Source organism: Xyrauchen texanus, chromosome 11, assembly GCF_025860055.1.
Source record: "Xyrauchen texanus isolate HMW12.3.18 chromosome 11, RBS_HiC_50CHRs, whole genome shotgun sequence".
Classification (NCBI taxonomy): Eukaryota; Metazoa; Chordata; class Actinopteri; order Cypriniformes; family Catostomidae; genus Xyrauchen; species Xyrauchen texanus.
Window position 1 is genome coordinate 31,269,703 of NC_068286.1, and position 17,364 is coordinate 31,287,066.

General features: G+C 37.6%; 1 protein-coding gene across 1 annotated transcript; it reads right to left on the reverse strand.

Moving 5' to 3' along the window:
* Positions 1 to 2,660: 2,660 nt before the first annotated feature.
* On the reverse strand, positions 2,661 to 15,716 carry mrpl39 (mitochondrial ribosomal protein L39). The gene is made up of 10 exons (XM_052136995.1): positions 15,551 to 15,716; positions 14,759 to 14,965; positions 9,793 to 9,932; positions 9,518 to 9,617; positions 9,334 to 9,401; positions 5,369 to 5,481; positions 5,214 to 5,279; positions 4,973 to 5,126; positions 3,455 to 3,502; positions 2,661 to 2,918 (listed from the first exon to the last, which is right to left on the reverse strand). Exons 1-10 carry the CDS (start codon positions 15,585 to 15,587, stop codon positions 2,850 to 2,852), a joined length of 1,002 nt encoding a protein of 333 aa, XP_051992955.1. The 5' UTR covers positions 15,588 to 15,716; the 3' UTR covers positions 2,661 to 2,849.
* Between the last annotated feature and the right edge of the window lie 1,648 nt (positions 15,717 to 17,364).

A 17,364-nucleotide genomic window follows, 5' to 3' on the forward strand; every position in this document is an offset into this window, starting at 1 on the left:
GTTGTGATATCGGCCATGATTAATGGTGGAAATTTAAGTTGTCGTAGAAGCCCCTCCTCCTGTCCTTTTCCAGAAGTGAAGGGGGAATACTCGCGCGAATGTGAGTTTAAACACAAATTTAATCCAGTGGTCAAACTGGCGCGAGCAATGCAAGGCAAAAAAAAAAAATGTCCGCGTTGTATGTGAATGCACCATAAGTCCAGCAAACATAATAACTAGGGCTGTCAATTTAATGTGTTAATTCAGTGCGATTAATAAATTTTTAAATAACCTATAAAAATGTTACGCAATTAAATCGCAATGCCCCCGGACCTTAATAAGGAATATTCCTGAGAAATTAAAGCTTGTAGTACCACTTGTTTACTCCAGAGGGCAGTAATCGAAATTTCAGCTGTATGGGAACACGCAGTTTATACAGTGAAGAAAACAACCCTTAAGCAGGCAGCACAACACAGACATGCGTTACGTTCTTGCATTCAAAACACTTGGAGCGCAAATTCAAACAAAGGGATCTCAAGATGTGTTCCAAGTATTAAACGATATTTAACTTGACAGAGTGACCTAAAAATGTTATGTTAATGTTATGACGCAGGTGTAAATTGGAGGGTCCTTAAACAAGCCCTATTAATAAATCTCGAACTGATTGACAACTTAATTTGCAAAATGGATTGCTGTGAACTGTATGCCAATGATTTGCTTATGTTCAATAATATGGTAGTAAACAATACATTGTATTCTAAAGCCGTTTTTTTGTATTGTCTTATCAATGATTAACTCTTCTGCCACAAGAATGTAATGAATTTTAATTATCTGAATATATATATGACAATTTTTAAATATTTAAAGATAACCAAGTATAATTATTTCATCATCATATATTGAATTATTGTTTTTTACTTTAATTATACACAATTAAATGTGATCAATTAATCAGGACACCATGTGATTAATTAGATTAAAACTTTTAATCGATTGACAGCCCTAATAATAAATAAAACAGTGCTCGTCTGCAAGTAACTTGCAGTACTACACTTCAACAGCTAGAGGGCCAAAAGTTCCAAAATGAATTAAAACTCTGAAATGGAAAATATACTCATAATAAATTTATTCAAGCAACTGTGAATTTGTGTGAATTGCATTTGTACAGGTGAAACTACGAAAAATTAGAATATCGTGCAAAAGTTCATTAATTTCAGTAATTCAACTTAAAAGGTGAAACTAATATATTATATAGACTCATTACAAGCAAAGATATTTCAAGCCTTTATTTGATATAATTTTGATGATTATGGCTTACAGCTTATGAAAACCCCAAATTCAGAATCTCAGAAAATTAGAATATTACATGAAATCAATCAAAAAAAGGATTTTAAATACAGAAATGTCAGCCCTCTGAAAAGTATAATCATGCATATGTACTCAGTACTTGGTTTGGGCCCCTTTTGCATTAATTACTGCCTCAATGCGGCGTGGCATGGATGCTATCAGCCTGTGGCACTGCTGAGGTGTTATGGAAGACCAAGATGCTTCAATAGCGGCCTTCAGCTCTTCTGCATTGTTTGGTCTCATGTCTCATCTTTCTCTTGGCAATGCCCCATAGATTCTCTATGGGGTTCAGGTCAGGCGAGTTTGCTGGCCAATCAAGCATAGTAATACCACGGCCATTGAACCAGGTTTTGGTACTTTTGGCAGTGTGGGCAGGTGCCAAGTCCTGCTGGAAAATGAAGTCAGCATCTCCATAAAGCTTGTCTGCTGAAGGAAGCATGAAGTGCTCTAAAATGTCCCGGTAGACGGCTGCGTTGACTCTGGACTTAATAAAGCACAGTGGACCAACACCAGCCGATGACATGGCTCCCCAAACCAACACAGACTGTGGAAACTTCACACTGGACTTCAAGCATCTTGGATTGTGTGCCTCTCCATTCTTCCTCCAGACTGTGGGACCTTGGTTTCCAAATGAGATGCAAAATTTGCTCTCATCAGAAAAGAGGACTTTGGACCACTGAGCAACAGACCAGTTCTTTTTTTCTTTACCCAGGTAAGACGTTTGACATTTGAAGCCCATGTCCAGGACCCGTCTGTGTGTGGTGGCTCTTGATGCAGTAACTCCAGCCTCAGTCCACTCCTTGTGAAGCTCCCCCACACATCTGAATGGCCTTTTCCTGACAATCCTCTCCAGGCTACGGTCATCCCTGCTGCTCGTGCACCTTTTTCTTCCACACTTTTCCCTTCCACTTAACTTTCTATTAATGTGCTTTGATACAGCACTTTGAGAACATCCAACATCTTTTGCAATTACCTTTTGAGGCTGTCCCTCCTTGTGGAGGGTGTCAATGATGGTTTTCTGCACAACTGTCAGGTCAGCAGTCTTCCCCATGATTGTGAATTCAACTGAACCAGACCGAGAGACCATTTAAAGGCTCAGGAACCCTTTGCAGGTGTTTAGCTGATTAGAGTGTGACACTTTGAGCCTACAATACTGAACCTTTTCACAATATTCTAATTTTCTGAGATTCTGAATTTGGGGTTTTCATAAGCTGTAAGCCATAATCATCAAAATTATATCAAATAAAGGCTTGAAATATCTTACTTTGCTTGTAATGAGTCTATATAATATATTAGTTTCACCTTTTAAGTTGAATTACTGAAATTAATGAACTTTTGCACGATATTCTAATTTTTCGAGTTTCACCTGTATGTATTTTTTTATAATTTAATTGATATGGACAATAAAAAAAAATTAAAAGAACATCACCACACTGACCAAAATACTAAAGATGACTTGTCCACATGTTGCAAACACATTTATTCAACAATATAATACAGATAATGAAAGCTAAGGGAATAGATTACTGCTTAGGTGGAGGGGGTGTGGCTTCAGATGTGAGAGTCGCTGTCTTGATTGAGGGAATCTCTACCTGCGACAAGAGAAAACGTATAAATATAATAAAATAGAGAGGTAGCACAAGATTTGAGTCATATATACCTTTAAAATACTTAATTGCAAACCATTATTGTCTATTAAAGAATTTTGAATATTTTCCCTAAACAACGCAAGTTCTCGTGTGCACATGCAAACCACTGTGCACAATCTTTTATCATAGCGCTAGGATGCACAGATGTCAATTTTCACTGACAAATTACTTCAGTTTTGTGTCGGATACCTCAGAAGAAATTTTTCCCAAGGACTAGTTATATTATACCTTTGGGTCATTATTTTGTCTGGCTTTAAAGTGAGTCAATATCTGTCACTGCCATTCTATTGAAAAAAAAAAGGCCTCTGGATATTCATTTAACGGTTTCCATTTGTGTGGCGCATCAGATAGAATGTCTGGGTTTGGGACAACATGAGTGAGTAAATACAAAATGTAAAAATTTTTTGGTTGAACTTTCCCTTTAATTGATAATAAACCTGGAACATTCCTTTAGCCTGTTAAACTGCAATATTTCTTACTAGTTTCTCTGCTCTACTGCGTAGTTTTCTCCACACTGTATGATGAGCCTAAAAAAGAAACAAATAAAGCAAATAAAACACACACAGAATAAAACAGATTTGGAAATATACTTGGAAACAAGAGGGTTACTACAGTGTTTTTAAAATCAAATTTAAGATTTAAGACCTTTTTCAAGAGCTGAACAAATACAATTATTACCATATCCCCATACCAAAACAAACCAACACAATCTCAAAATAAATCATGAATCACCAACTCTTAAACAGTCAGGGACACGCATTCAACATGGACTTAACTTATCAGTAAAACAGGGTAGGCTATAGTGTTGCTCCGATACCAACATTTTGGCTTGTGTACGATACAAGCCCTGATAACTCTGTATCGGAACAAACTCGATACTTGGGCAACAAATAAAATAAAAAATACAAAAAGCTTTACAGTATTAATGAAAACTTTAAATGAAAATCTGATTACCTGAGGCAAAAGTCTGCCATGGCTGAATCACAACATTCTGATATTCAAGTACACTTGCTCATGTAATATTGCTTACAGATAATAATATAACCATTTAATATTATATTATTGTTTCTATGAGTATTATTGTGACTGCTTTGAATATTACACTTTTATACAGTAGTAATATTTTTCTGTAGTAATGTCTTCAATTTCACGTTATCAGTTGAAAAGTGTTTTCATTTCAGTGGGACTTTTATTTTGAAATATATTTGACATTCTTCCTGTATGTGAAGGTTTAGTTTGTTATATCAAGTTTCACGCAACTCCCGAGCTGAAATCTCCCAGCTGCAATGGAGAAAGAGTTTGTTTGAGAGTTCACAGCTGTGTATACACCAAACACACTGATCTGTGGCTCTGCAGATGGATTCTATAGGACAAACTGCATGAAAATCAAGCATTTGTAGTGGGTGTTGCGTTTGTGAAGATGACAGAGCAGAGAAGTGCCTCTTATACTGTGGCGTGCAGCGCATATGACTATATTTAATTAAATTACATCCTTCTGCTGTTAATGATAACACTTGGCCATATAGAGGCTTTTAATTAATGTTTTCTTAAATGATCTTTGATTTCATCTCAAACCTCTCACATTACATTATGCTAATGGCTGATTGAGCTGATTCGATAATGTGTTGAACGGCAGTTAGTCTGCCTATATTAAATGTTCAGAGTATTCCCTTCCTTTGATGGGGAGGGCCAGACAGACTACAAGTCCAAATTGGGGGGAATTTGATTTATTGCATGAAACTTTTAACTTTAAAAGACACATTAACTTTGAAATACACCGGGGACTCTCATTTTGAATCCTGATACGAACCACAAAATACTACGCTAGCAGCTAGGAATATTATTAATCTTAAAACCAAAAATATGACGTTGTACTGTCTACAGTTCTACATTTGCCATTACAGTAATATTACAGTAATTAAGAGTAATAATTTAATTGCCCCAGTGTCACTGCACACAATGGCTTTATATCTACTGCAAACATGACATGTACATACAGTGAGGTTGACAGGCAGTGACAAGCCCTGAGCTCTGCGCTGGATGCCCCGCTCTCGCTCTCCTAACGTATGAATGGCTGTGACCTCATATTGCGAGCACAGACCTGTCCGGCCAATCAGAGGAGCCTCACTCAACATCACATGATCTCCACACCTGACAAACACAGAGAGAGGACGATGTAAAGGGCGTGTTTGGATCAGTGGTGTGTATGTCTGTACATAGGTTCAGATGTATGTTCACCTGTACAATGACACTGTTCCACTCTGACTGTAAGCAGCTCTTTCTTCCACTTCCTCCTGTTTAAACCTGCGCGCGCGTGCACACACACACACAATGATGAGAGAGATATAAACACACAAATTCTCATCAGAAATGTGAGATAGTTTCTGCAATACCTGCTGTGAGAGAAGATCTCCAGCGCTACAGATGCTGAAACCTCCAGCGGTTCCCACGGTAAATCTTTCTGGATGAGATGTAAAGCATCACGTGTCAAACTGCGCAGATTCTCCTGCAGCACATACACAGAACGAACAACACTCACTTACACACCTCAAAATACAAACACTTACAATGTAATCACACAGAGCCAGACGTCTGACTAGTGGTGTAAATTGTGATCCACTTTTCAGCTAATTCTGGCCAACAAAGTGTACACTTATGCAGAAAGAGATTGACATGTAAAGTGAGCACGCAATGATTTGGGAATGAACTTCATGAATTCATTTATGAAATTGAATTTCATAAAAAAAATATGTAATGGTTAACAGTTCAGCTATGCATTTGATGCATTAATTGGTTATTTTTGTAATTTACTTTGATAAAAAAAGCCTACTGAATATGTCAAATAAATATATAATTTACAGTTTATTTAATGGTGTTTTTTCCAATGCTGCCCATTTCCTGTGTGCGTAAAGTACTTTACCAATAAAACATAATTAGTATTGAAAACACTTTAGACCTACAATTGTGCAATTTTAGCAAATATATGCATGAACAAACAGACAGCCCCCAATACTGCATATGAGCACTTAAAGGCCAAATCACACAAAGACCGAAGATTTCGGTGCAAATGGGATAGGAACAATGGGTTCCCATGCCGCCATTTGCACCAGGTTCGACAAATAGTCCACCGACAATATAAAGATTTGTTTTACAGAGACAAGTGGGTGCTGACAGGACTCGAAGGAAAGGTTGCAAGGAAAGGGACAGTTTTAGAAATTATAAGTTATAGACAAGAGTCATTGCAATTTCTTTGCCGGTTCTACGGTATACACAGCATGTGATTGATTTATTGTCTTTTTTTGTTTATGATCAACAAATGACAGTAATGAACATAAGAGATTCAAATAGACATCATAAAGCAAGTCTGTGCATTATGAATAGCCAAACATTGTGTTTATTTCACAATATTCTAAAGTTATGTTCTAACTAATTCTGTGGAGTATATAAATCGACAAATACAGTTAGACAATCATACACTGCAACAGTAAGGATATCTTAACCTTGGTTTGTTCACTTTCAGAGAAATGCACCGCATCTGTTAAACACAGAGGAGGTGGTGTTTACGTGTCCTGGAAACCCCCAATCCCCCCCCCTCCCAAAAAAACCCTGAATCAGATCTGCACGAATAGTGTAAATTACCTATTTTGGATTAAAAACTGCAAGTTTCGCCCAAAGGCAACCAGTTTGCAGGCATGGATGTGTTATGGACGTGGTCAGATGCAAACGTCTAACACAGTGTGACATCACAATGTGGGGGGAAGTAGAGAACGGGTAACTCTGACATCTTGGTTTCAACAAATGCTCTTTTCGCAGTGAGTAGGAAGTTTTGAGTTCTGAAAATTACAGTACGTTTTTATAGTACAATGACCTCTTACATGTCAAAATTTTAAGAAAACTTATTCCTCATTTCATGACCCCTTTACTGTACAGTGCATTCATAAAGTATTCAGTCCCCTTCATTTCTTTTTTTTCCACATTTTATGTTGAAGCCTTATGCTAAAATGCTTTATTATTCATATATATTTTCATCAATCTATACTCCACACCCCATAATGACAATGCAATAACCAGATTTTTGATAACTTTGAACATTTATTAAAAAGAAAAAAAATTAATAAAAATCACATTGACACCAATGCAGACCCTTAAATCACTATTTATTTGAAGAATCTTTGGCAGCGATTACAGCAACAAGTCTTTTTAGATATGATGCGAGTGCGACAAGCTATGCATAGCTGTATTTGAGGATTTTATGCCATTCTTCTCTGCATATCCTCTCAAGGATATGTCAGGTTGGGTCCATCAGTGGACTCTGGACAGCCATTCAAGTCTCAAGCTCAGGCTGGGCCATGGACAACACAAGTTGTCCCTAAGCCACTCTTGGATTGTGTTGGCTGTGTGCTTAGGGTCATTGTCCTGTTGGAAGGGGAACCTTCAGCTCAGTTTGAGTGCTCTTGACCAGGATTTCATTAAGGATCTCTGTATTTTGCTGCGTTCAGATTTCCTGGGAATGGGATGGTATCATGCAGGTGATGAGCAGTGCCTGGTTTCCTCCAGACATAACGCTTGGAATAGAGGCCAAACAGATCAATCTTAATTTCATCAGACCAGACAATATTGTTTCTCACAGTCTGAGTCCTTTAGGTGCTTTTTGCAAATTCCAAGCAGGCTTTAATGTGACTTGCAGTGAGAGGCTTCCTTCTGGCCACTATTCCATAAAGCCCAGATCGGTGGAGTGTGGCAGTGATGGTTGTACTTCAAGTTTCTCCCATTTCCACACATGATCTCTGGAGCTCAACCAGAGTGACCATCGGGTTCATGGTCACCTCTCTTACAAAGGCCCTTCTCCCCTGATTGCTCAGTTTGGCCGGGTGGCCAAACGTCTTCCATTTAAGAATTATGGAGGCCGTTGTGCTCTCGGGAAAATGTAATGCAAACATTTTTGTAGCATTCCCCAGATCTGTGCCTTGACACAATCCTGTCAAGGAGCTCTGCAGGCATTATATTTGACCTCTGACCTTTTTTGCTCTGTTATGCATTTTCAACTGTGAGACCTTATAGAGAAAAGTGTGTGCCTTTCCAAATCATGTCCAATCACTTAAATTTGCCACAGGTAGACTCCAAGAAACATCTAAAAAATTATCCAGAGAAATGGGATGCACCTGAGCTAAATCACAATGGGGCTTTTCCACTGCACGATACAACTCGACTCTGCTCGCTTTTTGGGGGTTTTCCACTGTGGATAGTACCTGGTACATGATACTTTATACAGGACCTACCAACAGTGTAGGGAAAGTAAATAAAAATAAATAAATAATTATAAGTGACTACAGAATCAAAGGAAATGTGGAAGTGGTTCTACCAAATGGACAATATCTAAACCAGCGAGCAATGGGACGGATGAGTGCCCCGGACTCAGCCACGAAGGAGGATGGTACATTTTGTTATGTTAACTCTATATTCTGCTTGAAAGCTTCATTTTATTTAGTTGACCAGCTACTGGAAGCTTGCTTCTAAAACAATCAGGCCAATTTAACTGTTACACTTGTGTAAAATCACCATGCAACAACTGCTTTATGCAGCACAATGAGCTAGTAGCTAACAGTCGTGTTATTGTTTTGGTCGGTTTGTCTCATGTTTAAGATAATGTCACGGCAGTAGAGGTGGCACAACTATGATGATCAGCCTATAATCCCACCCACATTGAGACGGCACTAAACTACAATGGAAATGCAAGCTCAGAAAAGTAAACCGAGTAGAGTTGAGGCGAGTCGAACCGTAACGTGCAGTGGAAAAAGTGGCACAAGTGTCATAGCAAAGGGTATGAATACTTATGTTAATCTGATATCAGTTTTTCTTTTTAATAAATTTACAAAGTGATAAAAAAATCTGTTTTTTGCTTTGTCAGTATGGGATATGGAGTGTAGATTGATGTGAAAAAAATTTGATAATTTAAAGCATTGAAAGGATCTGAATACATTCTGAATGTACTGCACATTGTTTCATGTATATTGTGATGGTTGAATGTAAAATGAAAGTTGCAATTTAGAAATTAAGTTTAAATTATGCTGTGTAACTGTAGCCAATTCTCTTAACTGAACTGATTTGAGATTTAGAAAAGAGCAGAAAACTCTATATTCACACAAAACAGTGAAATAGAAGATTTTATAAGTATGAAACCCATCTGTTTTAAGACCCATCTGTCATGAAAACTTAAAACCATTAAAGCTCTATATGCTGAAATAATTTTTATTTTCACAGACGGAACTGTGTAAACAAAGTAGCACATACAGTTCTGCTCAAGGATATCTAATTGACTTGATACAAAGACTAAATATATAACCAGCTGAGTTCTGACCTCTGTGGGAGTCCAGGAGTCTAATCGAGGGTCCAGAACCAAATCACAACAAAATGCACCAGCAGTCACTGAAAACACACACAGGAAAGACTGTATTTGAACATCTCTTAGAGAACGCATGCAATACTGTCCTGTGTTCAGATTCTGCTTAGTGAACCGGAATTTTCATCGGTGCAAATGTTACCTGGTATTTCTGGAATCTTCAGGAGTTCTACACTATATTCGTCTTTAAACGCTGCATCGAGCACCAGACCGAGAATAGCCGCACATGAACGCCAGTATACCTGACACACAAAAACAAAAGATTTTTTTTAAATTTGACACCAAATATAATTCCACATTAAGCATTCTGAATGGTTTAAATTGAGGTGGTTTCTTTTTCAGATAAAAAAAAAAAAAACAACAACATTTACATAAATACAAACAATCGCGTGTATACCTATCAGCACAAACAATCACCTGATTGGCTATCTGAGGGTCTTTGTCTTTGAAGGTGAGGAGTGTGAGATCACAGGAGCGGGTCAAGGGTTGGTGCATGTGCCAGAGCTCACCATCAACAAGAGCGATAGCAGAACTCTTCACGTGCCACTCCGACAGATCTGACAGAAACACAAAAGAAAACAACAGCAAATTAACTAATGAAATGCATTGGCAAATAAAGAATGAGTATGTTTCATTCACTTCTATCACGTCTTTGCCTGAGAAGTTTGTCAAATTGACGAGTTGAAATAACAAGGTGATGTGAAACAGGTGAGGCAATCATGTTATAGTATATAAGGAGCCACCAAAAAAAACAGACCTTCCAAGAGCAAGGATGGGTCGAGGCTCTGCAATTTGCAAGCAGATATATCAAAACAATGTTCACAAAATACAAACTGGAAGGATTTTGGCCATTTCACCCTCTACAATGAACAATATAGATAGCAGATTCAAGGAATCAGATCAGATCTTGGTGCGTCAAGGACTAGACCAAAAACCACTTCCGAAAGTGTGTGATCCATCAGCCGTCACGGTCTTAGAAACCGTCATTTGTCTGTAATGGATATCATTACATGGGCTCTGGAATACTTCAGTAAACCATTGTCAGTCAACACCATTCACCCCTGCACCCAAAGATTCAAGTTAAGGCATTGTAAAGCAGAAGCCATATATCAACACTGTCCAGCACCGACGTTGAGGCTTGTGGTTAGACGAGTCCACACTTCAAATAGTTTTTGGAATAAGACAAAGGATTAGTCGACATTGTAGACAACAAAAAATTGTCGACAAAAATCCGCTGTCGAATAGTCGTCGGATTTCATTTAACACAAAATGAGATCTTTTTAAACACTAATGATGACGCGTGAGAGCAGCACTTCAGCTCGCATTTGATTGGAGAGGAAGAATGAACAGCACTCCAAACAGAGTATTATAATACAAAAATGCAAAATAAGTAAATACAGAAGCAGTGTATTCGTGAAATAAAGTGGAGCCGTACCTGGTGTTCCACTTGAGAAAAACTTGCCAGTCAGAGCATATAAAAAGCACTGCGCTGTTACATACTGTATTTAATGCATCCTTTATTAAAGATCAAATAATGAAGCAGGCCGTATAAATAAGCACAAACTCCAAAACTGGCATTTCTCTGTGCGGTCAGAGCACCTTATATGAGTCGCTTGAAAAACAGCGTGAGGTTGTTTTTCTTCAATATAATTATCTTATATTTTAGTACAATGACAATATAAAAGCAAATTATTTAATTTTGAAAACAACATTTTGTCTTTATAGTATCACACTTAATATTTTTCTCACGCAATATAAATCGGTCTTAATACATAAAAATAGTCAGAATATTTAGATTTTAGAATGGGATCTCTCACAAGGGAATAATCACATTTGGGGGGGTTATCTGGATCCAAATGTTTGAAAATCCCTGTCTTATCCAGATCCATACTGAGACAGAAAGGTCTGTATTAGATATACTAGGATAACTACAAATCCACTTCTTTCCATTTTCTTCTGAGTTGCCATGTAGGCATAAGCATAGTGGTTCTCAAAGTGAGGGGCAGAGGTATTGTAAAGGGGCACGAAAAACTGCCCCGCTCTCATGCAAATAAAAAAAATTTAAAAAGTGTGACAGTACATGCATAAACTAATGTGCGCAATTTCTTTTCCTCAGCCTTTTCTCCTTAAACCTTGTTTATACTTGCGCCTGGCAACACAGCCCGTCCTGCGTGCACAGCTCTCGATGGACTGAGGTGTTTATGTGCCTTCAGGTGTGACGCACTTATGTGAAAAAAAAACATTTTTGTGCGTTCGCCAGATTAGGATGTATGAATAGGTGAATTAACACTTCAATTTTGGTCAAGTAATTATGCAACGTTATGGTATGGCGTTTTGGAGCTTAACAGTAACAATCACTATTCTCTCATCCCTAAATCTTGTGTTTCATTATTCATTTCAGCAAAAAAACTGAAAGAATGCATTTCATTGTGTTCTTTAAATATTTTTAATTTAAAAAAAATTAGATTATGGAGTTTCTGTGGCAGTGACCATAAAAAAATTGAGAACCTCTAGCAAGGTGCTGAATTTTGCCCCTGTAGGGCAGTATTGGCAAGTTTTTAAAAAAGCTTCATTATCTCCAAAAGTAGCCTAAAACAATGCATAAATAGCTCTTTAACTATCAAATATTATTAATCAATAACCTGTGTGTCCAAGATGCCATCTGTCGAAAAGGAAAATAACTTCAGAGCAAGTACAGTAATTAAATTTTAATGAAACATTGTGAAGACAATTATTTCCTTTCTTTGGAATAACGTGCCCTGATGAATCATACACAATAAGACCAGGAACATACATTAAGCAAGAAAAGTGTCAATTTTACATTTATGTTGTGTAATCTCATGTTGTTCCATGTCAGTTGTTAAGATGCGTTACGTACTTTGAAAAAGTATTTGCCCCCATCCTGATTTCTTCCGTTTTTGCGTAAATGTCAAACTAAAACTTGTTTCAAAAATACAAACAAAATCCAACATAAAACAAAATGCAATCGGAGTAAACACAAAATACAGTTTTTAAATGATAATGTTATCCAATACCAACTAGGCCTGTGTGAAAAAGTGTTTGCCCCCGTAGTTACTAAATCCCCAAATCTATGAAACTGCATTCATAATGGGGTTCAGCTGGACTAAACACACCCAGGCCTGATTACTGCCAGCCCTATTCAATCAAATCAACACCTAAGAACTTTTTCAGCAGCATGAAGTTGGCTAAAAGGTCTCACCCAGAAGCACACTATGCCAAGGTCAAATGAAATTCCAGAAATTTTGAGAAAAAGGTGATTGAAATACGAAATCAGTATGGGAAAGATTACAAAGCTATTTCAAATGCTCTGGTAGGCCTTTTCCATAGAAATCGTTTTGTTCTCGTGCCGAGCCTGTGCTCTGCTGGTTCACGACAGGGAGCTGACCTGAGAGCTGAATGGTGACATAATGGGTTACGGTCTACGGGGAAGTTTCACGTGACTACCTCAAACAAAAACAAACATGATGAGTCACAGTGTGTTTGTATACAACTTTGACTCTTGTTTTTGAGGACATATTTAAACATATGGATTTAATGCAGTCCATCGTTATTGCATTGCTCAAGATATGACAGATACAACATCTTTGCTAAAGATGACAGGTAATGCAATTACATTATATTGTATGAACTATGGTTTAGCTTGCAAAGTTCTGTAAACTGTTAGTGGAATCATTATTAACATTGTTAAAGCAGATGGTTGTATTTGGGTTTTTGCCATAGCATATAATATTATTGAGAATCCCACCATTTTACTTTGCAGATAGCCCAACCTTCCAAACTTAGTGAGTGGGTGGTCAAAATTCCCTTACAGAACAAAACAATGCACAAAAAAAGATGAAAACATTGTAAGAAAAGCTAAGTTGCAAAGTTGGCAAATATAACATCTTCCGCTGCTGAGGACACCAGCGATTCACTGTTTATCACAACCGTTACTGGCTGAATTCAATAACACTGTTAGTTAGTAGGCTGGTCGATGGCAGAGTCCAAAGCACTGTTTCTCCATCCACTGTCGCTTTTGCTTATGTCCTTCTTATGGTCCCTGTACTCCCATAAGTGTTTTTCAATTTGTTAATGATTTGGTCAATTGTCCGATTGAAGGCAGTGGTGGCTCAGTGGTTGAGGCTCAGGGTTACTGACTACAAGGTTGGGGGTTCAAGCCCCAGCACCACCAAGATGCCACTGTTGGGCCCTTGAGCAAGGCACTTAACTCCAGGTTGCTCCGGGGGGATTGTCCCTGTAATAAGTGCACTGTAAGTCGCTTTGGATAAAAGCGTCTGCCAAATGCATAAATGTAAATGTAAGGCAGAGTGCATCAATTCGTACTGGCCCAGGAACCCGCACCCAAACCATGTAAGTGGAAAAGGGCTATGGGACTCCGAAATAACCGCAATGAGAGCCATTATCTCCAAATGGAGAAAACTTGGCACAGTAGTGAACCTTCCAAGAACTGTCCAACCTTCCAAAATTCCTATAATAGTACAGCAACGACTCATTCAGGAAGTCACAAAAAAGTAAAGGACAACATCTAATCTACATCTGCTGGCCTCTCTTGCATCAATAAATGTCACTGTTCATGACTCCACTATCAGAAAGACACTGGCCAAAAATGCCATCTATGGAAGAGAGGTCAGGCGAAAACGACTGCAACCCAGAAGAACATTAAGGACATCTCAATTTTGCCACAACACATCTTGATGATCCTCAAACCTTTTGGGAGAATGTTCTGTTGACTGATGAGTCGAACGCTTGGACTTTTATTGGAGGGGACATGTCTCCCTCAATGTATATTGCAGTTACGGCCCTGCACCCATCCACTGAAATAAAGATGCAATCTTGGTTTATTATTTTTATATATATATATATATATATATATATATATATATATATATATATATTTTTTTTTTTTTTTTTTGAGTGAATTAGAAACCTGAACAATTTAGCATTACTCAAGGATAAGGTGTTGGAGTGCTGGCTGCTGGAAATGGGGCCTGTCTAGATTTGATCAAAAACAACTTCTTTCAAATAGTGATGGTGCTGTTTTTTACATCAGTAATGTCCTGACTATACTTTGTGATCAGTTGAATGCCACTTTGGTGAATAAAAGTACCAATTTCTTTCCATAAGAGCAAAATCTGTACATTATTCCAAACTTTTGACCACCTGTGTGTGTGTGTATATATATATATATAAACACTGTAGTTTGTTTACACAGGTTGCATTTATTTCAGTATTATATCTCGCTTGAAGATCTAAAACTATTTAGTATGAAAAATACACAAAACAGAAGAAATCATTAAGGGGCAAATACTTTTTACTTCACTGTGTGTAATGTATGTTAGTGTGTGTACTGGCGGTCACTCACGGCGTGCACAGCTGTATGGAGAAGACACGCCTTTGTTCATGACGAGGAGCGTCCCCTGTAGTCCTGGCCCCTGCAGTGACACCTCGATCTTTTCTGTGCGTGGATACAGTGATCGCTGACGTGACTGCTCTTTAGAGAACAGAGCACTTCGATGACTGTGCAGTTCTGCAGACGAGAGACGAGCAGCTGCTGCGCTGGACATCAGACCTGCAACACAACAGATAGTTAACATCTGTGTATTAAATTATGAAAGTGTACAGCTTTAAACATATGTGAGCAGGGCATTCTGTGCATCCTCTTAACTATTATCGATTAATAACAATATGCTTAAAAATGAATGAATGATAAAACATTCCTTGTTGCATGTGTAACTGTGCTAATAAACATATATTCTCCACTCTCTTATAAAATAAGCACTGGCATTTTCTTGGTACCTTTTGGTTAGTGTTTATAACTTGCATATCTGAATATTTCTTACAATAACTTTGCAAATGTATCTGATTATCTGGTTTATTATGTCTAAATTCCATACATATACATGTAAATTTACTAAAAGAAATCGCAACTCTTTGATATTAATGAGCAAACCAAGGCAGTCCAACGCTAGAATTGAAGACTCGTCGAATAAAATAAAAAAACAATCAACACTCAATTAAATATGAAGCTGTACAATGTATTTATTTGATTCATGTATGTACGTTATATTGCTTATTGGCTTCTTCTGAAGACAATAGTGTTGTGAGCGTCTGAAGGTCAGTAGTTTGATTATTTATGACAGTCAAATAAACTTACGCCGCTGAATCGTCTGACACACTGTCCGACACGACATGATGACTTACACGCAGATCCCGCGGTGATGCTATCTGTTAAATATGAACTACGGAGAACGAAATAGTAACAAAAAAATTCATAAACCTGCTAACTAACAGGTCGGCGCCATGCTTTCACGGTTTCCGGTTAGAGCGCGTAATAAAGTTCCGTGTCGTAAGCGCGTCTTCTTCTTCTTTTTATTGGCGGAACTCAAATTAATATTGCATTACCGCCACCTGCTGTTAGTATGGCCAGAAACTCTAATCTCTTCTCAACCACCTCTCTCTCTCCCAGGCCTATCAGAGCCAGTTCTTCGGCCAGCGCTGTGTGTTCAGCTCCTCTGGCCTCCCCATAGTTCACATCTCCATCTATCCACTGTGTGTATATGATATAGTATATATATGTATATATATATATATATTATATATATATATATATATATATATATATATATATATATATATATATATATATGTATATATAATATACACACACACACCTTCATATATATACCCAAATAACTTTATATATTTCCTAAACATACACCACTCTGTTTATCTATTCTACTCTTAGAACTTAAATCTTCTAATTAGACCTGTGTTCACCAGGAACCTAATCACTACTGAGATGTTCCTTCTATTTCTGGTTTTAAGAAACTCTTTAATGTTATTACTTGCTCCCCTCTCCTCAACTTCTCCAATACTATTTATCTTTCCTCAGCATGCTCCGTACAGTTAATAATCACATACTCCACTGTTTCACTGACTCCACACCATTCACACAGTTCTGTTGGGTGTTTGGATATTAACTGCATTGTTTTATTAAGTCCTGTATGCCTCAGTCTTAGTCTATGATGTTCTCTTCTCTCCTGTCTCTTGCACTATATCTTCCCCTCCCCACTACTGATTGTATTGAGTATAAATGTCTTTCTTTACTGTCATTATCCAAATATTTTTGCCATTTCCAAAACATTTCCTTTTTTATCATTGATTTAATTTCTGACCAACTATGTGATATTTTGATTTCCACTGTATCCCCTTCCATCGCTTGTTTCACCAACCTATCAGCTTCCTCATTCCCTTTCACACCCACATGAGCCAGACCCCACATAAACTGTACCTTCAATCTTACCATTTGTAATATATATATACATTTTGAAGAATATCCAGAATTATATCTTGCCTTGATTCTGACTGGTGAGCATCCAGACTTATTAGAGCTGAACTTGAATCTGAACATATACAGTAATTGCTTGTTGTAAATTCGATTCATGAATCCATTGTATGGCCAACAGAAATGCCTTAAGTTCACCTATATATACTGATACCTGATCAGATAACCTTTTCTTCTTTTAACATTTTAACTTTGGAATGGTAAATGAAATCCCCACCTGTTCGCTATATGTATTTTTGATGCGTCTGTAAATAAGTGATTATTATTACAGTACTGTAGTCCTAAATACTCCCTTACTCTTGCCACTTTGGTCATTCTGACCCTCTTTTCGTCTGGCCTCCAGTAATGTTAAATCCACGGAGGAATTGGTGGCTCTTGGTGCATACATGTATTAATTTAAACCCATTTCTCTTACTATGTCACCTACAAACCATAAAAAACTATTACATCTCATTTTCCCATGTTCCCAACATGTCTCTAATAACTTTACCATGGGATGTGACACATTTTCTATCACTCCACTAGATTACACAGATTCCCCAACTCTCACTTTGATCTCTCTGTGTATAAGAAAATCTCTAATCCAGTTATATAACCTTCCCCCAATCCCTAATTGCCCCAGA